This window comes from Lampetra planeri, chromosome 7 (assembly GCF_965212315.1).
Source record: "Lampetra planeri chromosome 7, kcLamPlan1.2.h2, whole genome shotgun sequence".
Lineage (NCBI taxonomy): Eukaryota > Metazoa > Chordata > Hyperoartia > Petromyzontiformes > Petromyzontidae > Lampetra > Lampetra planeri.
Genome location: NC_136113.1, coordinates 9,222,027 through 9,240,173, shown reverse-complemented (window position 1 = coordinate 9,240,173; position 18,147 = coordinate 9,222,027). Strand labels below are relative to the sequence as shown.

The 18,147-nt window shown below is 49.4% G+C and overlaps 1 protein-coding gene across 1 annotated transcript; it reads left to right on the top strand.

Moving 5' to 3' along the window:
• The first annotated feature begins 466 nt into the window (after positions 1–466).
• Positions 467–16,619, top strand: LOC144720147 (uncharacterized). Its single transcript, XM_078596654.1, has 5 exons — positions 467–751; positions 1,469–4,999; positions 5,382–5,597; positions 6,085–6,119; positions 6,620–16,619. The coding sequence occupies exons 1-5, from the start codon at positions 467–469 to the stop codon at positions 7,335–7,337; spliced, it is 4,785 nt and encodes a 1,594-aa protein (XP_078452780.1). The 3' UTR covers positions 7,338–16,619.
• The last annotated feature ends 1,528 nt before the right edge of the window (positions 16,620–18,147 follow it).

The following is an 18,147-nucleotide window of genomic DNA, read 5'->3' as shown; positions in this document are numbered from 1 at the left end:
TCCACCAGTACCAACCACCAACACCACCACAGCGATACCGCACAGTAGTTCCACTACCACCACCACAGTGATACCACACAGTAGTTACACCAGTACCACCACCAGCACCACCACAGTGATACCGCACAATAGTTCCACTACCACCACCACAGTGATACCACACAGTAGTTCCACCAGTACCACCACCAGCACCACCACAGTGATACCACCCCTTTATCACATAGTGGCTTTAACTGAATTCATCCCCAGCGCGCCACCTGACTGCCCATCACATGGCAAACTGATATCTTTCATTGTCAGAGCTGGAATTAATAAAAATTGGTCCAGTCACCGGTGAACCAGCTAAAACCATCACCTCACTATCCTGAGTTTAATCGCAGGCGATTCCCAGGAATCTAAAGATTTCAGTGCCCTGACCCCTGAGACGCCTGACCACCTTGACGCAGACAATGTTCGCTGTGTGTAAATGACACGGGGAGTTATCTCCCCGCAGTCCCTGTGCCACGAGATACGGCGCCGGCGAGGAGGGGTGGCGGCCCTGGTGCGTCTGTGCCACCGGCTGCTGGAGGGGGTGGGCGGTGCCGGGGACAGTGGCGCCGGGGAGAGGGGGGCGGCCGGCGTTGGCCACCCGGGGGCGGACGGGCAGAACCTGCAGCTGGCCGCCGTGTCGCTGGAGCGACGCTGGGAGGCTGTCGTGCTGCAGGCCGTGCACTGGCAGTCGCGCCTCCAGCGCCGGCTCAACGCGGAGCAGGTGTGTGTGTGTGTGTGTGGGGGCGGGGGGGGTACATGGTAGCTGGGGGAGGCGGGAGGGTGGCAGGGGGGAAACGGGCGGTGAGCCCAATGCCCCTGTCGCAAATTCGAATAAGTGAATTGAGTTACTGTTTTTAATGCTCATGAATTTACTGAATATTTGAGCGATTTTTCACCGCATTGATAAAGGGAGAAGAAAATATGCATTTTTGTGGGCAACGTCAGCACAGTGGTTATTTTACTGTGCCGAGAACCCAGCGATCTGAGTTTGATTCCTGGCCATGGCCAACATCAGTGGCGAGTGATATCTGAACTGGTCCTGGGCATATACTCCCTTCACTAACCCTCGCTGACCAGTGCGGCGAAGTATAGTGACACAACGAGCAGTAGACTGACAAAGGAAGAGCTGTAAACTATTATTATGTATTTAACATCGATTTTTTGTCATGTGGACAATGCCTAAACACTGGCAGTATACATTGTTTCTCTTTATTAACAATAAAACATGGCAAGGCACACTAACACTCCTCGTGATTATATATATAGCGGCTTGAGATTCAGCTGCATTTATATGCTGTCCAGATCCAAATTGTGCTGCGTTATATTCTTTCTATAAATGAACATTCATGCAGCGAATGCAAAAACTTACACGAGAGACTGCCCCAGACTGTGCCTGGCGGTGACGGCGTTTCACTCCCCTTGCCCCCCCCCCCCCCAGGTGACCTTGAACTACGTGGACGCCTCCCAGTCCGACTTGTCGGTCTCTCCCGTGGAGGGTCTGGAATGGGATGAAACGGACCTGGGAAATGAGCTCTCGGCTGCCCGCGCTGAGCAGCCACCTGCGGTCGCCTCCTCCACGCCGAGTGACACCGGCAAACCTTCGGCTGTAGACACGTGGAGCATGGGCCAGTCATTCCTCCAGGCCGGCCACGATTCCGGCTTCTCCCCTGGCTCTTGCCAGAGCCCCAGTCGCATGGACGGAACGACTCGGCGATTGGCGGCGGCGGCGGAGGAGTCGAGCAAAGGCGGCCGTGGTCGACCCGCCGAGCCACGGCAGGCCGACGGTCAGGACTCGTTCTCGTCGACGGACTCGCTGCTCAACCTCCTGGACGGGCTGCTGCTGGCCGGGAGCGGCGGCGGAGGCGGCGGAGGCGGCGGAGGCGGCGAGCGCTCGTGCGAGTGCGAGAGCGGCATCGCCAGCGAGGGCGACGTGGCCACGACGTCGGACTCTGGGCTCCTCTCGGAGGTGCAGGACCTCGACGGCGACACGTCCTCCTCCAGGGTGGAAGACTCGGCGCCGGCCTACAGGCCCGATCCTTTCGCCAGGCTCCTCACCTTTGCGGGCTACGCCAGCTCGCTGTCGGATGAGGAATGCGACGAATACCTGGACACGGGCAAGGAAACCGGGAGTAATCCAGGTGCCAAAAGCCCGAAGCAAGGGCACGACGGTGATTCTGAGCTCGAGAAGGCGCTAATCTTCTATGATTACTCGTACCTGAAAGAGGACAGTCTGGAGAACGTCATGGCTATCTCCGACTTGCCTACAGTAGTTATACAAGACGACAGCGCGCTTGATTTAAGCAACAGAAACAAGACGTCTCATAACGCACTGACGAGTACCAATCCGTGCTATTCTGAAGTTGCAGGGTATGTGCACGATCATGAAAGCAAAGGCCAGCTGAGCCCAATATCATCTTTTATGGGGCAGCATTCGAGTAACGTGTTCCAGAAATTTGAACTGGGGAGAATGTGTGCAGGAAAAGGTGATCACTTTGATACCATGATCCAGAGGGAGGACTTTGTGAACGTAGCCAGGAAAAGTCCTCGGAGCTTCACGTCAAGCTGTCTTACTGAAAGCAACAAATCAGGAAGAAGTGCCTACTTGAATGAAAGCAGCTTGCAGCTTCTTCAGGGGTCAGAGTTGTCACAAGCCGCAGTCCACAAACGTTCTGATTTCAAGGAGAGCAACAGCTGCAACGAGGCATCGTCAAGCACAGAGACCAAACCGATGTCAGGGGTGAGAGGCCACAGTTGGGAGGACCACTCGCTCGTTGTCGATGGCCTAGCGAACAGGCCGGCTATCCCCCTCGATGGGAAGGCTGACGATGGACGGCAGAGCGGCTCGCTGCTGGACGACGACGTCAACGTGAGCTTGATCGTCAACACCTCCAGGGCGTCCGTGTGCTCGGACGACGAAGAGGACGACATTGACCTGCTGTCCAGCTCCAGCACCACGCTGAGCGGCGACAGCAACGAGCTGGAGAAAGACAGCTCCTCCAACTCCGAGGGCTGGTGCATCGACTCGGACTTCAGTGACAGCTCTTCGCTGGATGACGAGCTGAAGGATCAAAAGTTTTACGTCACTCCCCCGTGGGAAAACATCTCAAAGGGAAGGCCTCTGCTGCACAGCAGTAACCCCGTGTTACTGACGAGCAAGCTCTACTCGCGCTTTTCAGTATCACCCCTGGCCACAACAGGAAACTTCTTTGGCTCGAGTTTTAGAGTGGAGCCTGGAAGCTTTCCGGCCGATAGCGCTCGCGAAGGGCAAGTGGATCCGCTCCTGGACGATATTAAAAATGGCAACATAAGCCATGCCTATGAAATGGTACCGGATGCTGCACGTGCCGAAAGGTGGGACCGTGGAGATCCCAGTATTCACAACCAGACCTCTTTGAAAATGCGGCAAGGGGCTTTCCAAAGTTTGGCTGACGCATATACTCCATACAATGATATGGACACAAAGTATAAGTACGCTGTTGGGCGTGAGATTTTTAACAGGGGTGACAATTACCCTCTGCTTCCTGAAAATGTCATCTCCCTGACTCGACAAAGGGAATATCCGAATAGGCCGACGAGAAATAACAGTGACGCGGTGAACTCCAACGGAGGTGACAGAGAGGCCATTGAGCTCGGGAATGAATTGTCCTCTTTGCGTCACAGAGCTTCAGAGCATCTCAACAATCGCAAATCGACGGAATCCTCCAACAACGGACTCGGATTTCTTCTCAGAGACGACTCGGACTCGTCGCTCTCCGCACACACCGACGAGGACAACGTCCGCGACGTTGACGGCGAGCCCATCACGCCGCCGCCCGATCCCTGCAGGGCTTCCCGCTCTCTTCTTTCCTGGGACAATGAAGAGGCTCGTAACAAATTGCGCGCGACGGAGAAGCGCTCTTGGACTCGTCCCGTCCCCGGAAGAGGAGCAACGCTAAACGTAAAGAGCGGCGGCAGGGAAGAGCAGTGTGTAGCATCCAAGCTCCCGGAAAGCCAGGCCTGTGTCAGAACATCTGAATTGCGGGAACAGGTTATGGGTGTTCACAGCTTTGTGAATGGAGTTATAGAAGCAGCCATTACCCACATTAAGGAATCTGAGACGACCGCCCCCTCCTTCTCTCCGTCTTTCGACGTTGAAATTACCCGCCACAAGGAAAAGGCTCATTTGCGGGGGGAGTCGGTGTCGTGCTTCTCGCAAGAGACTGGGTGTAGGGAGCTTAGTAATCACGGTGGGGCCACAGAAGGAGGACGGCCCGCGAGAAACGTGAGTGGCGACAGTCTTTGCCGCCGCTCTGCTGTGGCCGGTGCTGAGGAGAGCTGTCCGGGCGGAAGCTGTCGGGAGAACGGTGATGTCGCGCTGCGGGGAGGAGCCGCGGGAACGCGGCGGCGTCATGACTCAACGAGAGCAGAGGTGGAGGCGGCGCTGTCAGGCCTGCGCCGCCAGGTGGTGACAGATGAGCCCGCGGATTCCGATCAAGAAAACAAAACATCGGCAGTGGAGTCGGTCCGCCCATCGCTGGACCGGCCATCGCATACGTTGCCAGCTGCTCAAAATGAAAAACTATCCACGCCCACCTCGTCCGACGTCAAGCCCAAAACGTCTCGCAACGGGTGTCCCACAGACGCGCACGCAACCCCAGGCCACAACTTAATCGACCGCCCGGCTCCAGGCAGTGGAACGCTCTGCAATCCGAGATCCCCGCCGGAAAACTCGAACTCCCGGCCGCACAGCGAGGCCTCCGATGGAGCGGGCTGGGACGTCAACCGCAACAGCGAGGAGCAGCAGGCGTGGGGCGGCGGCGCGGAGGCCTCGCCGGGCACCGCCGCCCGGAACTCGCCCACCGCGAGGAAACGCCCCCAGATGGGCACCAAGAGCCTGGGCGGTGGCGGCGGTGGCGGTGGCGGCGGCGAGACGCTAACCTTGGCGGCCACGTCGCCGGCGTCACGGTCGCCACCCTCGCCAGTGAAGGAGGTGGGATGCAGCGCCGCACGTCGTTGACCGCTGAGCGATGCTGAGCATGCACGGCACCGCGCGACTCCCCCTTCCCCAGAGATTACATCCACGTTCGTGGATGTAATCTCACGAACGTGCTTTTCGAAATCTACGGGAGCCTTTTATTTTGCCAGTCTCTGATGCAGGCCAATCAGTTTCAAGGACAATGCACACATTATCAAAGCACGTTTGTGTGCACGTTTTATCCACAACTTATGTGCGGTTAATGCAGACTCGATCGATGCCTTGTAATAGGTGTCCCTTTGGTGTTTTAACATCTTAACACCTCCTGTATTCTTGCCGTAAAAGGTAAAGCCATTATTTTTCTTCCTTCATCGCGCTCGTCGATTTATGTGCGCAGCGTGCATCGATGGAAGCCGCGTGGGGCAATCCGCCGGCCCGCGCTCACGAGGAGAGACTCGCAGACGGTGGCGGAAGCTGCGGCAGCTGCGTCCCGCGCCTCTGCGAGTGGACGGGGCCCATCCCTCCCGTACGCGCCGGCTGGAAGGCGCCGTCCGTGCGTCTGCTGTGGAAGGGGCCCTTGGAACACAAACCGTTGCCCGGTTCGCCAGCCCAGGTACGGCGAAGCGCCCATCAACGAGACGATCATCCCCTGCCCCCCCCCCCCCCGAGCAGACGATGAGAAAATAAACCTGCGTGCCCCGTACAGAGTTGCCAGTGTAGTTTTTACCGAAGCGACCGAATGTTTAGCAGAAGCCGTGACAGCCATGGTTGCGGTTACTTCACCGTAATCGAGAAATTTGTTTTGCGTTTTACTGATGACCTCACAGCTCCGTTTTCAGCGAGTGTGCGTGTGTGCGCGTGTGACATTTTATAAACATACAAAAAGGAACGACCACAAAATATACGACATCTTATCGGCTTACAAATCCGTCCAGGATCTTTGTTAATTTTTATTATTATTTATCAGTTTGTTTTTTGTAATTTTGTTCTCCTTGTTTCTTTTTTAAACGAAAACAAACAAACAAACAACCCAATGCCTCACAAATCCCTCTTATTTATTTCCTTTTTTTGTTTCTTGTTTTTCTTCTGCATTTGTGTAGATGTCAATAGCAGCAAAGCAAGATCAGAATCAAAGGTAATGCAGTTGATTCAGTGCTTATCGCTTGCAGGGATCAGCCCCGCAGCCACGCGCCCTCTGCTCCGTGCGTGCACTGAGCGAGCTGACTTCCGCTTACACTCCTGCATTTAGCTTTTTTCTTTTTAAACAACAACGTAAAGCACCTTCCTTTGCTCTCATTTCACCTTATGCATGCATCTAGCAGCACAGAATCGCGGTGGCACGCGTTGTTTTCGCATCTCTTTTGCTTTAGCTTTCTCTGGAAGGGTTGCTGTTGTCGGTATAATTTTTTCAGTTGTTCTTATGTTATTTGCGTGTTTTTTTCCCCACTGACTCTAGTTAAGAAAGTTTCCTATTTTCACAATGGCTGGATCTCACATTCACCGTGATGAACGGCAGTTCATTGCTTGTTGGGCTTCGGTACACGGTTAAAAGGTGGTTATGTTTACGCGTTTATCCTTGAGCGTTCTTCTTGTCGCGCTTTGTGTTGTGTTTTGTTGTGTCTTTGTTTTGAGCAGAAATGAAACGTCGGGACGTCTCTCTGGCTTCCCCAAAGACGTGATTCCTTCCCGCGCAACTGGCGAAGGCGGTTTCAAGAAGGTGACGACGGTGAGCGAAGGTTTGGTTGACGAAAGTCGCAAGGAGTTCCAAGAGAGTTTACGCGGTGTGAGAAGAAGAGCAGCTGACGAGGGGCTTGTAAGTGGAGCGGAATCGAGGAAGGGAAATCTGAAAGTTGCCGGTGGTGATTTGAACGTGCGCGGCAGAAACCCGCAGGTGCAGAATAGGATGGCGAAGGCCGTTGAAAGGCCCGTAAGAAAGATGGTGAAGCGAGATGAGCACCAGCGACACGTTGTTGAGAAGAAGAGTGAAGTTGTGCCGAAGGGCGGCGGTGTGAGCGCGAGTCTCGTGGAAGAGCAGAAGAATTTTAAGAACAGCGGTGGCGGCGGCGGTGGCGGCAGCGGTGGCGGCGGCGGCATTCCGCTTACGATCAAAGGCGGAATGGACTTTGCCGGTGACGGTGACGCCGACATTGACGACATCTCCAAGGTGGTGGCGAGCCACGCGGGGCGCGTGTGGAACGTCGGCTGCCTCATCTGGCTGATGCTTTTGCTTGTGCTGTGGTTGGTGGCCGTCGGTCCCAGCTTCATCGCGCCCAGCAACTGCATGCGGTCGCGATCATCCCTCGCCTCCATGGGGATCACGCTGAGCTACCCGTGGGGGTCCCCACCCATCTAGGGGATTGGGGGTGGTGGGGGTGGTGGGGCAGCGGCGGTGGCACGACCCTCACGCTATCAGTTTCGCTTAAAGCCGGGGGTGCGTCATCCTGCCTGTTGATTGGTCGTACTTGGCGAGCTTGTAAGAGGATGCCGTTAGCAGGACGAGGATTCGGTTTTTAGTGTTTGCCGTTGGTGAGCTTAGTATGGTGTAATTGTTATTTTAAGGACCGGCACAATTGTTGCCGGTGGAGGAGTGATATTAATAATCGACAAAGGGAGGTAGTTTAGGGAATTTAATGTTACGTACACGCTTTTTAAACAATAGCAGGAAAGTTACGGGTTATTGTTTATATTTGTATGGTTAATTTTAATGGCTCCCTTGTTAAAAGAAACATTCTTATTGGGCAGGAATAAGTCCTGTAAAAATATATATTTTAAGTTATGGTCAGACAGCACCTCCCATATATAATATGAGAAAATTAGCAAAGGGGTAGATTATGAAACTTGCGGTTTAAAGTTATAATTTTTAATTGTGATGAGGGATGATAAAGTTAAAACTATAGATTGGTGTCACGGTAATCTTCAAAGCAAGAGCATCTTGAACAGACGTGAAGAATAACCAGCTATCGATTATAAGCACAAACGTGTCATCGTTTAAGAATTTAAACAGTACAGTAAACAGCTACGCAATATAATAGTACCGTTAAGTTTTACAACAGCCGTTCAAAACACCCATATTCTTCGTTATGAAGTTTTTTGGGTTAGCGTCAATGTAAACGTGTCGTAAATCCACCTCCACCTGACATAAATGAAACTTGACGTTTCACTGGCAATTACAGCAACCAGTATCATCAGGTTATTGCTAGACAATAGCAGGCAATACTCAAATTGTAAATGTTGTGGGTTTACTCTCCAACACACCGGTGTGCTGAAGTTGTAACTAATTGGTATGTTTAGTTCACGTGATAAACATTACTAATTGGCTGTGTCGGGTGGCGGTGGGTTTATGACATATTTACATTTAAGCTATCTAACCCACGAAACGTTATTATCAATAATATTGGACGTGAAAGCCTACGTTTTAATTCGACCCATATTCTTGCCAAATATGCTATCGTTTGTGGCAGTACAATATAATATGACGGCTTGGGGGGCATTCTGAGTACAGCATAAGGTAAGTGCAGCTTGTTTCTGTATTTTCTATTACAGTATTTTGTTTCTGTGTTTTTTCAACGCTTAGATTGTTGCTGCTGTCGTCCTTGCGTGTGTTGTGGGTATTCGCCACTGAATCTCAATCTCAGCCTGTCACCGTAGCGGTCGAAATTCATGTGGTGGCAACACGAGCGATCGACTCATTGGAAATCGAACGGGAGAAGTAATTGGTGCACCCGAGACGAAAATGTTAATTTCACTGGTAGAAATGTAACAATTTAGGATTGTCGGGATATTGTGAACATTGTGAACTGGAGGTTTTGAAATTCTCTCCAACCTCTTCATGCGCACACATACGCCCACCACCTACCGTGCTGTGTGTCAAGCGAACTTGAATTTCCGTAAACTGTCACAGTTACACCCCTCTTGTAGGAACCATCTGACCTACCGTCGCTTGCATTGCAGAGTGGACAGGGTGTCGCCATTGGTTGGGTTGGCTCCTGGAGGCCAGACCAGATGCTCTCACTTTGTCCGTGCCACCTGAGGGGGGTATGGAGCTTTAGCGGTTCCAATTTCTTTGCATGGCCAATAGCAGCGATTTGTTTTTTTTGTGAACACCACTTGAAATGAGTGGGGTTATCGAGATAATCCACTTCTATTCGCCGTATAAATGGGCTACTACCTCCTGAGGTGGTACCAACTTCTTCTCTGGCCCACGGAATAGTAGTCAAGTGAGGTTTGACCAAAGTGTAATGCTTTCTACGTTAGTGCAATAATACATTAATGCTTCATTTCATTATATGTGCTCATCGTGAACCTTTAACGTTCTTTCACCTGGCCGTATTCACAAAGTATTACCGAAGCACTTTTCAGTTTTTTCCGCGTATTTTAGAAAGTTAATTTGTTTAACACTATGTTTATTTTTAATCGGATTGTTTTAGGACATTAAGGTAAAACGTACTATAACTACGGGTGGGTTGAACTTGATAAGTTGTGCTTTTTTGGTTTTGTGTGTACTGTATATAATCAGTAATGAGTTGATCGTCAATGTTAACAATATTTTCACGTCATGTATATATCTAATCAGAGCTACACAGATAACAGAACTACAAGGGAAATGAAAACAGCAGTAAGAAAGACTGCTATATTCCCAAATATTTGGAAATACAGTACGGCACCGTGCTCTTACGGAGTTTAAGGTCCCCATTTAGTCCGCAAGCCCAGGCCAAGTATTCTACTTGTAGGTACCACATGAGTTGGCAAACTACAGCAGTTCCATTTTCTTCAAATGGCCAACGAGAGTGAATTATGTGATACCCATTAATGAGTAAGTTATCAAGTAATTCACTCATAATATCCGTATTAAACTAAACTGAAACTGAATTAAAATTTTACCAGGTAAGGCCCACTGAGCTATACAGTTCTTCAGAAGCGGCCTATCCGCAAATGACAGCTCAACAAAGTTGCTTATCATGTATACATTTATAGTGGCCAAATACTCTAAACGCATGTTTCTAAATGTGGACGGAAAAGCCGTAGGACCCGGAGAAAAAATCCACATAAGGCATCAGGGTCGGGATCAAACCTACGACCTCCTGTATAGCAGGTGAGATAGTTAACATCTCGCCACCGACTTAGAGATTTGCTACCTTATGTGGTAGCCTTTTTCTGCTTTGGTGCATGGACTTAATTGTACCGGATAATGTTGCTAATGGGTTGCTATGGACTTGCACCATTGAGCGTGGTTTAATGCGTCACTCCTCTAATCGTAACTATAACCTGAACATGTTTCCAAAGCTGCCTCCTCTCTGGTCGTCTGGCAAATACGAATGTACACGATTTGGATCTGTTGTCACTACCAGTGTCGAACAGAGTTGCGTCTGCCCTTTCCCAAGAGAAGCAATGCCTAAAATGTCAACAGACTCGCGATTGATGGCCCGGGTGAGGGGGAGTGTGCCACGTGCGGTACAGTGAGAGCCTCTGCGGGATGGGGCAGAGGTCGCAAACGGGTTTGATTCCTTACCCGTACCCGGCCGCACCAAGGTCGCAAATGGCTACACGTACCCGGCCGGGTACTGGGTAGCCGTTCCCTACCCGTACCCTACCCGAAATGAGTGACAAACAGTGACTCACCAGTGACTCACGGCCTACCCGTACCCGGCCGCACCAGGGTCGCAAATGGGTACCCGTACACGGCCGGGTACGGGTAGCCGGGTATCGGGTAGGGTACGGGTATCGGGTACCCGGTTGCGACCTCTGGGATGGGGTGAGCGTTGGAGTGGCAAGCTGGGGTTAACGTGGGACCGGGCCCTACTCGGGGACTACCAGAGAGCTGACACTGTCCGTCTGTCATCTGTCTCTCTGTGTATTTCTGTCTTTGCATTTGTCTCTGTGTGTCTGTCTCTCTGTGTTTCTGTGTCTATCTATGTGTGTGTGTGTGTTTCTGGGTCTGTCTGTGTCTCTTTGTCTCTCCCCCCATCTTTGGTTTTCCGTCTCTGTCTGTGTGTGAGTGTCTATGTATGTCCCCGTATCCGTGTGTCTCTGTCTCTCACTGTCTTTTTCTGTCTCTGTGTCAATGTATGTATGTCCCCGTATCTGCGATTGCCTGCCTGTCTCTCACTGTCTTCATGTCTGCCTGTATAACTGCATGCGTCTGTTTCTGTGTTTCTATGCGTATCTCTGTGTCTCTCATGTTGTCTCTTTTTGTGTGTGTCTCAGTTGTTGTCTATATTTTTCTGTCTCTGTGTCTATCTCTCTGTATGTTTTGTGTCTTTGCGTCTGTCTCCGTGTCTACGTATTTCTGTATTTCGCTGTGTCTATCTGTGTCTTTATGTATGTGTGTTTGTATGTGTCTCACTGTGTTTTTCTTTGTCTATGTCTGTCTCTCTCTGTATCTTTGTGTATATCTCTGTGGCTCTAGTGACTTTCCCTGTGTTTGTATGTGTCCGTATTTGTGTCTTTATGTCTGTCTCTGTATGTATCTTCCTCTGTGTCACTGCATCTTGTCTTTACGTCTGTGTGTGTGTCTGTGTATGTCTCTCCGTGTCTATCTCTGGGTGCCTGTCTCTATGTCTCTCACTGTGTGTTTCTCTGTGTATTTGTGTGTCTCTATGTGTCTTTGTGTCTATCTCTGTGTCTTTCTCACTTCTCTTTTGACTATCTCTCAGCATGTGTCCGTCTGTGTGTCATTGTGTCTGTGTCTGTGTGTCTTTGTGTCTGTCTCTGTGTGTCTTTGTGTCTGTCTCTGTGTGTCTTTGTGTATGTCTCTGTGTGTCTTTGTGTCTCTGTGTGTCTGTCTCTGTGTGTCGTTGTGTCTGTCTCTGTGTGTATGTCTGTCTCTGTCTTTGTGTCTCTGTGTGTCTTTGTGTCTGTCTCTGTGTCTTTGTGTTTGTCTCTGTGTGTCTTTGTGTCTGTCTGTCTGTGTGTCTTTGTGTCTGTCTCTGTGTGTCTTTGTGTCTGTCTCTGTGTGTCTGTCTCTGTGTCTCTTTGTGTCTCTGTGTGTCTTTGTGTCTGTCTCTGTGTGTCTTTGTGTCTCTGTGTGTCTTTGTGTCTGTCTATGTGTGTATTTGTGTCTGTCTCTGTCTGTCTCTGTGTGTCTTTGTGTCTCTGTGTGTCTTTGTGTCTGTCTCTGTGTGTCTTTGTGTCTGTCTCTGTGTGTCTTTGTGTCTCTGTGTGTCTTTGTGTCTGTCCCTGTGTGTCTTTGTATCTCTGTGTGTCTTTGTGTCTGTCCCTGTGTGTCTTTGTGTCTGTCTCTGTCTGTCTCTGTGTGTCTTTGTGTCTCTGTGTGTCTTTGTGTCTGTCCCTGTGTGTATTTGTGTCTCTGTGTGTCTTTGTGTCTGTCTATGTGTGTATTTGTGTCTGTCTCTGTGTGTCTTTGTGTCTGTCTCTGCCTGTCTCTGTGTGTCTTTGTGTCTCTGTGTGTCTTTGTGTCGGTCTCTGTGTCTTTGTGTCTTTGTGTCTGTCTCTGTGTGTCTTTGTGTGTCTGTCTCTGTGTGTCTTTGTGTCTGTCTCTGTGTGTCTTTGTGTCTTTGTGACTGTATCTGTGTGTCTGTCTGTCTCTGTGTGTCTTTGTGTCTTTGTGTCTGTCTCTGTGTGTCTTTGTGTCTGTCTGTCTATGTGTGTCTTTGTGTGTGTCTTTGTGCCTCTGTGTGTCTGTCTCTGTGTGTCTTTGTGTCTGTCTCTCTGTGTCTTTGTGTCTGTCTCTGTGTGTCTGTCTGTCTCTGTGTGTCTTTGTGTCTGTCTCTGTGTGTCTTTGTGTCTTTGTGACTGTCTCTGTGTGTCTGTCTGTCTCTGTGTGTCTTTGTGACTGTCTCTGTGTGTCTGTCTGTCTCTGTGTGTCTTTGTGTCTGTCTCTGTGTGTCTTTGTGTCTGTCTCTGTGTGTCTTTGTGTCTGTCTGTGTGTCTTTGTGTCTCTGTGTGTCTGTCTCTGTGTGTCTTTGTGTCTATCTCTGTGTGTCTTTGTGTCTGTCTCTGTGTGTCTTTGTATCTGTCTCTGTGTGTCTGTCTATCTCTGTGTGTCTTTGTGTCGTTGTGACTGTCTCTGTGTGTCTGTCTGTCTCTGTGTGTCTGTCTCTGTGTGTCTTTGTGTCTGTCTCTGTGTGTCTTTGTGTCTGTCTGTGTGTCTTTGTGGGTCTCTGTCTCTGTGTGTCTTTGTGTCTGTCTCTGTGTGTCTTTGTGTCTGTCTCTGTGTGTCTTTGTGTCTGTCTCTGTGTGTCTTTGTGGGTTTCTGTCTCTGTGTGTCTGTCTCTGTGTTTCTTTGTGGGTCTCTGTCTCTGTGTGTCTGTCTCTGTGTGTCTTTGTGTCTGTCTCTGTGTGTCTGTGTCTGTCTCTGTGTGTATTTGTGGGTCTCTGTCTCTGTGTGTCTTTGTGTCTGTCTCTGTGTGTCTTTGTGTCTGTCTTTGTGTGTCTTTGTGTCTGTCTCTGTGTGTATTTGTGGGTCTCTGTCTCTGTGTGTCTGTCTCTGTGTGTCTTTGTGTCTGTCTCTGTGTGTCTTTGTGGGTCTCTGTCTCTGTGTGTCTTTGTGTCTGTCTCTGTCTGTTTTTGTGTCTGTCTGTCTTTGTGTCTTTGTGTCTGTCTCTGTGTGTCTTTGTGGGTCTCTGTCTCTGTGTGTTTTTGTGTCTGTCTCTGTGTGTCTTTGTGTCTGTCTCTGTGTGTCTTTGTGTCTGTCTGTCTCTGTGTGTTGATCTCTGTTATGTTTACCATTGTTTTGTGTCTGTCCGTTTCTGTGTGTCTCTGTTATCGTGTGTGCATGTCTCCATCTGTATGCTTCTGTGTCTGTGTATCTTTGTCTCCCTGTGTCTTTCTCTGTCTCTCTGGATCCCCCTGTTTCATTACGTTTATCTCTCCACATGTCTATTTTTGTGTTCTTATTTCTCATTATGTTTGTGCCTGTATCTCTGTATCTCTCTTTGTGTGTCTCTCTCTATGTCTTTCACTACATCTCGAGTCTCTGTGTGTATATCTCTGGGTCTGCCTCTGTTTTTTTTGTCTACTAATGTATGTGCCTGCGTGTTGTTTCTCTCTGTCTCTCTTTCTCTGTGTCTTTCTGTATATTTCTCTACCGTTTTGTCTTTTTCTGCCTCTTCTACTTATCTATGTGTCTGCCTTTAGTTATCTTCGTATGTATGTCTCCGTATGTCTGTCTCTTCTTATACATTTCACACCGTTTATTCTCAGCGTCTCTCTCCACGGCTGTGTCTCTCCTACACATCTTAGTGTTTCTGCCTCTGTGTCTCTGTTGTCATTTTCATCTTTACATGTTATTGTTTTGTGTCTTATCTGTCTATTTAGCGCTCTCTTTCCCTACACCTCTTCATGTCTATTTCTGTTCACGTCTCTGACCGTGTTCCACTCTCTGTGACCATCTCAATGTATCTCTCTACCTGTTAGTCTGTCTCTCTCTCTCTCTTTGTCTATCTGCGTCCCTCGCTGTGACTCCATCTCCCTTCGTGTCGCTGTCTTTCCCTGTCTCTGTCCCTCTCCGTGTCTCTGTATCCCTGTCCCTCTCCGTGTCTCTGTCTCCCTGTTCCTCTCCGTGTCTCTGTATCCCTGTCCCTCTCCGTGTCTCTGTCTCCCTGTTCCTCTCCGTGTCTCTGTATCCCTGTCCCTCTTCGTGTCTCTGTATCCCTGTCCCTCTCCGTGTCTCTGTCTCCCTGTTCCTCTCCGTGTCTCTGTATCCCTGTCCCTCTCCGTGTCTCTGTCTCCCTGTTCCTCTCCGTGTCTCTGTATCCCTGTCCCTCTTCGTGTCTCTGTATCCCTGTCCCTCTCCGTGTCTCTGTATCCACGTATCTCTGTCCTCGCGCCCGTGTCTCTCCACATGTTGACGTTGTGCGTGTTTCTGTGCCTCTCTTCGTCGGTGCGTCTCCACGTGTCTGTGCGTCTCTCTGCCTGCGTGTCTCTCTGGTCGCTATCTACGTCTCCGTGGAGTTTGTGTATGGCCCCGACATGTCTGCTCTTCGTGTCTCCGTGTCTCTGCATCGTTGTGTTTCTTTGCGTCTCTGCCCCCTCTTACCGTCTACCCCTGTCGGCACAGGGCTCTATTGAATATATTGAGGTGGCTTGCAATAGCACACACCCCTACGCTCATCACGTCGAAGGACTCACAACCGCTTGGTGTTTAAAACTTAATGACGTGTGCTCGCTCTTGTCAGACAACACGAGAGGAGAACGCCTTGGTGGTTTCATGTGTGCGTTTAATAAGTTAGACTATGCACCCCACAACGCAGCCCTCTGTCTTGCACACTACAACAGTTGAACGTGCATTCTTTATATGGTTTGTGTTATATGTAAAATGTTCCATTGGCATAAGATTATATGTAACATTTCTGCCAATTGCATGTTTATCAGTTTGCGTCGTATACATGTAAGGACATATCTGAGCTATTTTTTCAGACTTTTTTGTCTACATGTGACCAATGGACAATAACATGCCTTCATGAACTGATGATAACAGTTCCAATCACATTTGGCCATAACATACATGTTACATATATGTTACTGTCATGCACTACTAAAGAGTAAACAGTTTTTTTAATGACTATCTATACCAGTCTATCTCAACATTAACTCAATGGCCAATTCTGAAGCCAAATAATGATTTACAGCAATGTGATGACAAGTCACATTAGGATAATAAATGTAAACATGGCTTTGTAGACGCCTTAAATTTATTGGTTTTGTGTAACTGAGTCCTCTGCATATTCAACTGTAATCTGAGCTGAAATTCAACCTTTCTGGGGAGCCTTGATGCATTAGTTAAGTATTGCATAGTAGCATTTTCTGATAACCCATCGCCCTTTACGGCTCTCTCCATGTATTATCATTTATTGATGTATATTGCGAGCGGTACACGGTAATATAAACTGGGCTCTTGAGCTGGTCCGCGTGTATCAGCAGGTGATCTGTACTTTGTGAAGATGAGATGAGATGGTGTTATTGAGCTTCTGCAGTTCCTTAAATTTAGCTCTCCGATAAAGGTACTCTTATTTTTTGAATTGGTGCTGTATATTGTATCGTGTACGAGGTTCTTGAAAATCGAAATGCAGAGGTCTTGTGCGTACACTGAGCTGCCACGGTGGCTAGACGAATGTGGACGTGGGTTTGGAGGGCATTGCGTGTGTAAGATGTATAGGAGCTTGTTACATAAATATGTAAACTATACTACAGAGCAAACTACAGTCCCCATTTCTGCAAAATTACATGCAAAAGCAACTAACTTCAACAACGAACTTTTCCCACCACAAGACCAGAGGCTGGCATCTTCTGGCGAAGTGCTGCTGGTCAAAATGCGACGTGGAAGGGGGGGGGATGGAGAAACGTGGAAGAAGATGAGAAAAAAGGCTCAGCAATGCATTGGATGCAACGGCAGTGGCGATGACGGAGCCTGTGTCCTGCAGAGGATAGAGAATGGCTTTTGGTGAAGAATATGCAGAGGTGACGATGACCTATTTGGGCTGCTGTATTGGTAAGCGGGTGTATATTATTACCTAAGGCATTTCTAACGTCCTTCGAGTGTGGTGCAAGCTGGTGCCGTTGCTTTTATATAAGTGCTTCGTGGTGTTTTGTGCAATACAGTATGTGGCTTTAAATGATTCTCAAACTGCATGAGATACGGCTACTATACTGAATAAAGTCTGGTTTAACATGCAAAGTGAGTGCTCTCCTTGTGCACAGAGTGGCAGTAGTGCGTGTCGGAGATGAGCGATGTTTGTGTTGTGCGCGCCTGGGCTTTTGGCACGTCTACAGTAGGAGGTGTGAGTGTGGATGAAGGGTGAATATGTTGAGTTTGTGTGGGTTGAGAGTGATGTTTAGGCCAATGGTGGCTTTAAAGTTACGTGTGTGTATATACAGAGGCTACGTAAACTGGGTCATTAGCCCGCATGCCAAGCTTTTTTTTGGCCGGATAGAGGGGCTTAACGGGCATGGCACGGGCTAGAAAAGAGATGGAGTGATGTGGTACATGACGATGACTGGAACCAGCGGTGTCAAGATCAGCCTCTGGAGGAGGCTCGTGACGGACGTTGCTGGAGGGCAGAGGAGCGACGCTCACAACAACGAGCGGAGCGCGAATAAAACATCAAGTTTGCACAGTAGGGGGCACTGGTGGTGCATCTGCCAGTCATCTCAGTCAACCCATGGCTCCTGGGTCTGTCCCGTGACCTGCCAGCGAGCCTTCAACACTTCACTTGGCCAAAAAGTGCACATAGCCTGGCACCAAGCGCCACTTCGTGACGAATGGTGCTTGTTGATACACGGAGGGCATCTCCTAAGTTGACTCAGCCTTATATGAGCACTGTGTGCAGTGTGTACACATCAAGGGTGTGGTGTTGCTTGCCCACGCCATCGTGCACCGTGCCGGCCTTTGTAGGTCCTCGCGAACAGCACTTGCCCCAACAGTATGTTACATATTAGATGAGTAATCTTTGTTTTTGAGGTGACATCGCGTGTATTCGGGTGTGCGTACAGGATGGATTTGGGGGAGCGATGGCGATTTGACTATCCGCACTGCATTATGGGGCCGTCCATAAGTTACGTCACGCGATTTTGAACGATTTTTGCCCGCCCCCCTCGTCACACGGTGTCACAAAAAGTCAGACCCCCCCCCTCAAAAATGACGTCACAAAGCTCTGCCCCCCCCCCCCAAAAAAATAAAACCTGCTTCAAATCGCTTTAAACTATTGTCATTGTAGTGCGTATTTAATGTGGCGCTGCACTCTGATGTCGTAGGAGAAAACATTTATTAAAAAGTCTATTTAATTAAGTAGAACGTGTTGTCTATATTTATTTAAAGTTGCGCATTTTGATGTGACGTCACATTTCTCAACCCCCCCCCCTCGTCACACATCGTCACAAATGTCTGACCCCCCTCCCCCCCCGTAGGTGCGTGACGTCATTTATGGACGACCCTTATGAACCCGGTGGGTTGAGATGAATTCTCGCCCACGGCTCAATATAATGAGTGGCAAGTATCTTGAGCCGGTCCTGGGACCAACCTCCACTGTCTAGCCAAGTGTGCTCAGACTGTCACGGCTTGATACCTTCACTGCAGCGTATTGACAAAGGGTCGCAAATCATCGCTTTGTGTTACTCATATGGGTTAATGGTGTGTGTATAACAGGGGCACTAATGGGATCAGTCACCCACACTATGATCCACGTGGTGATGTGGATGCTCGTGTG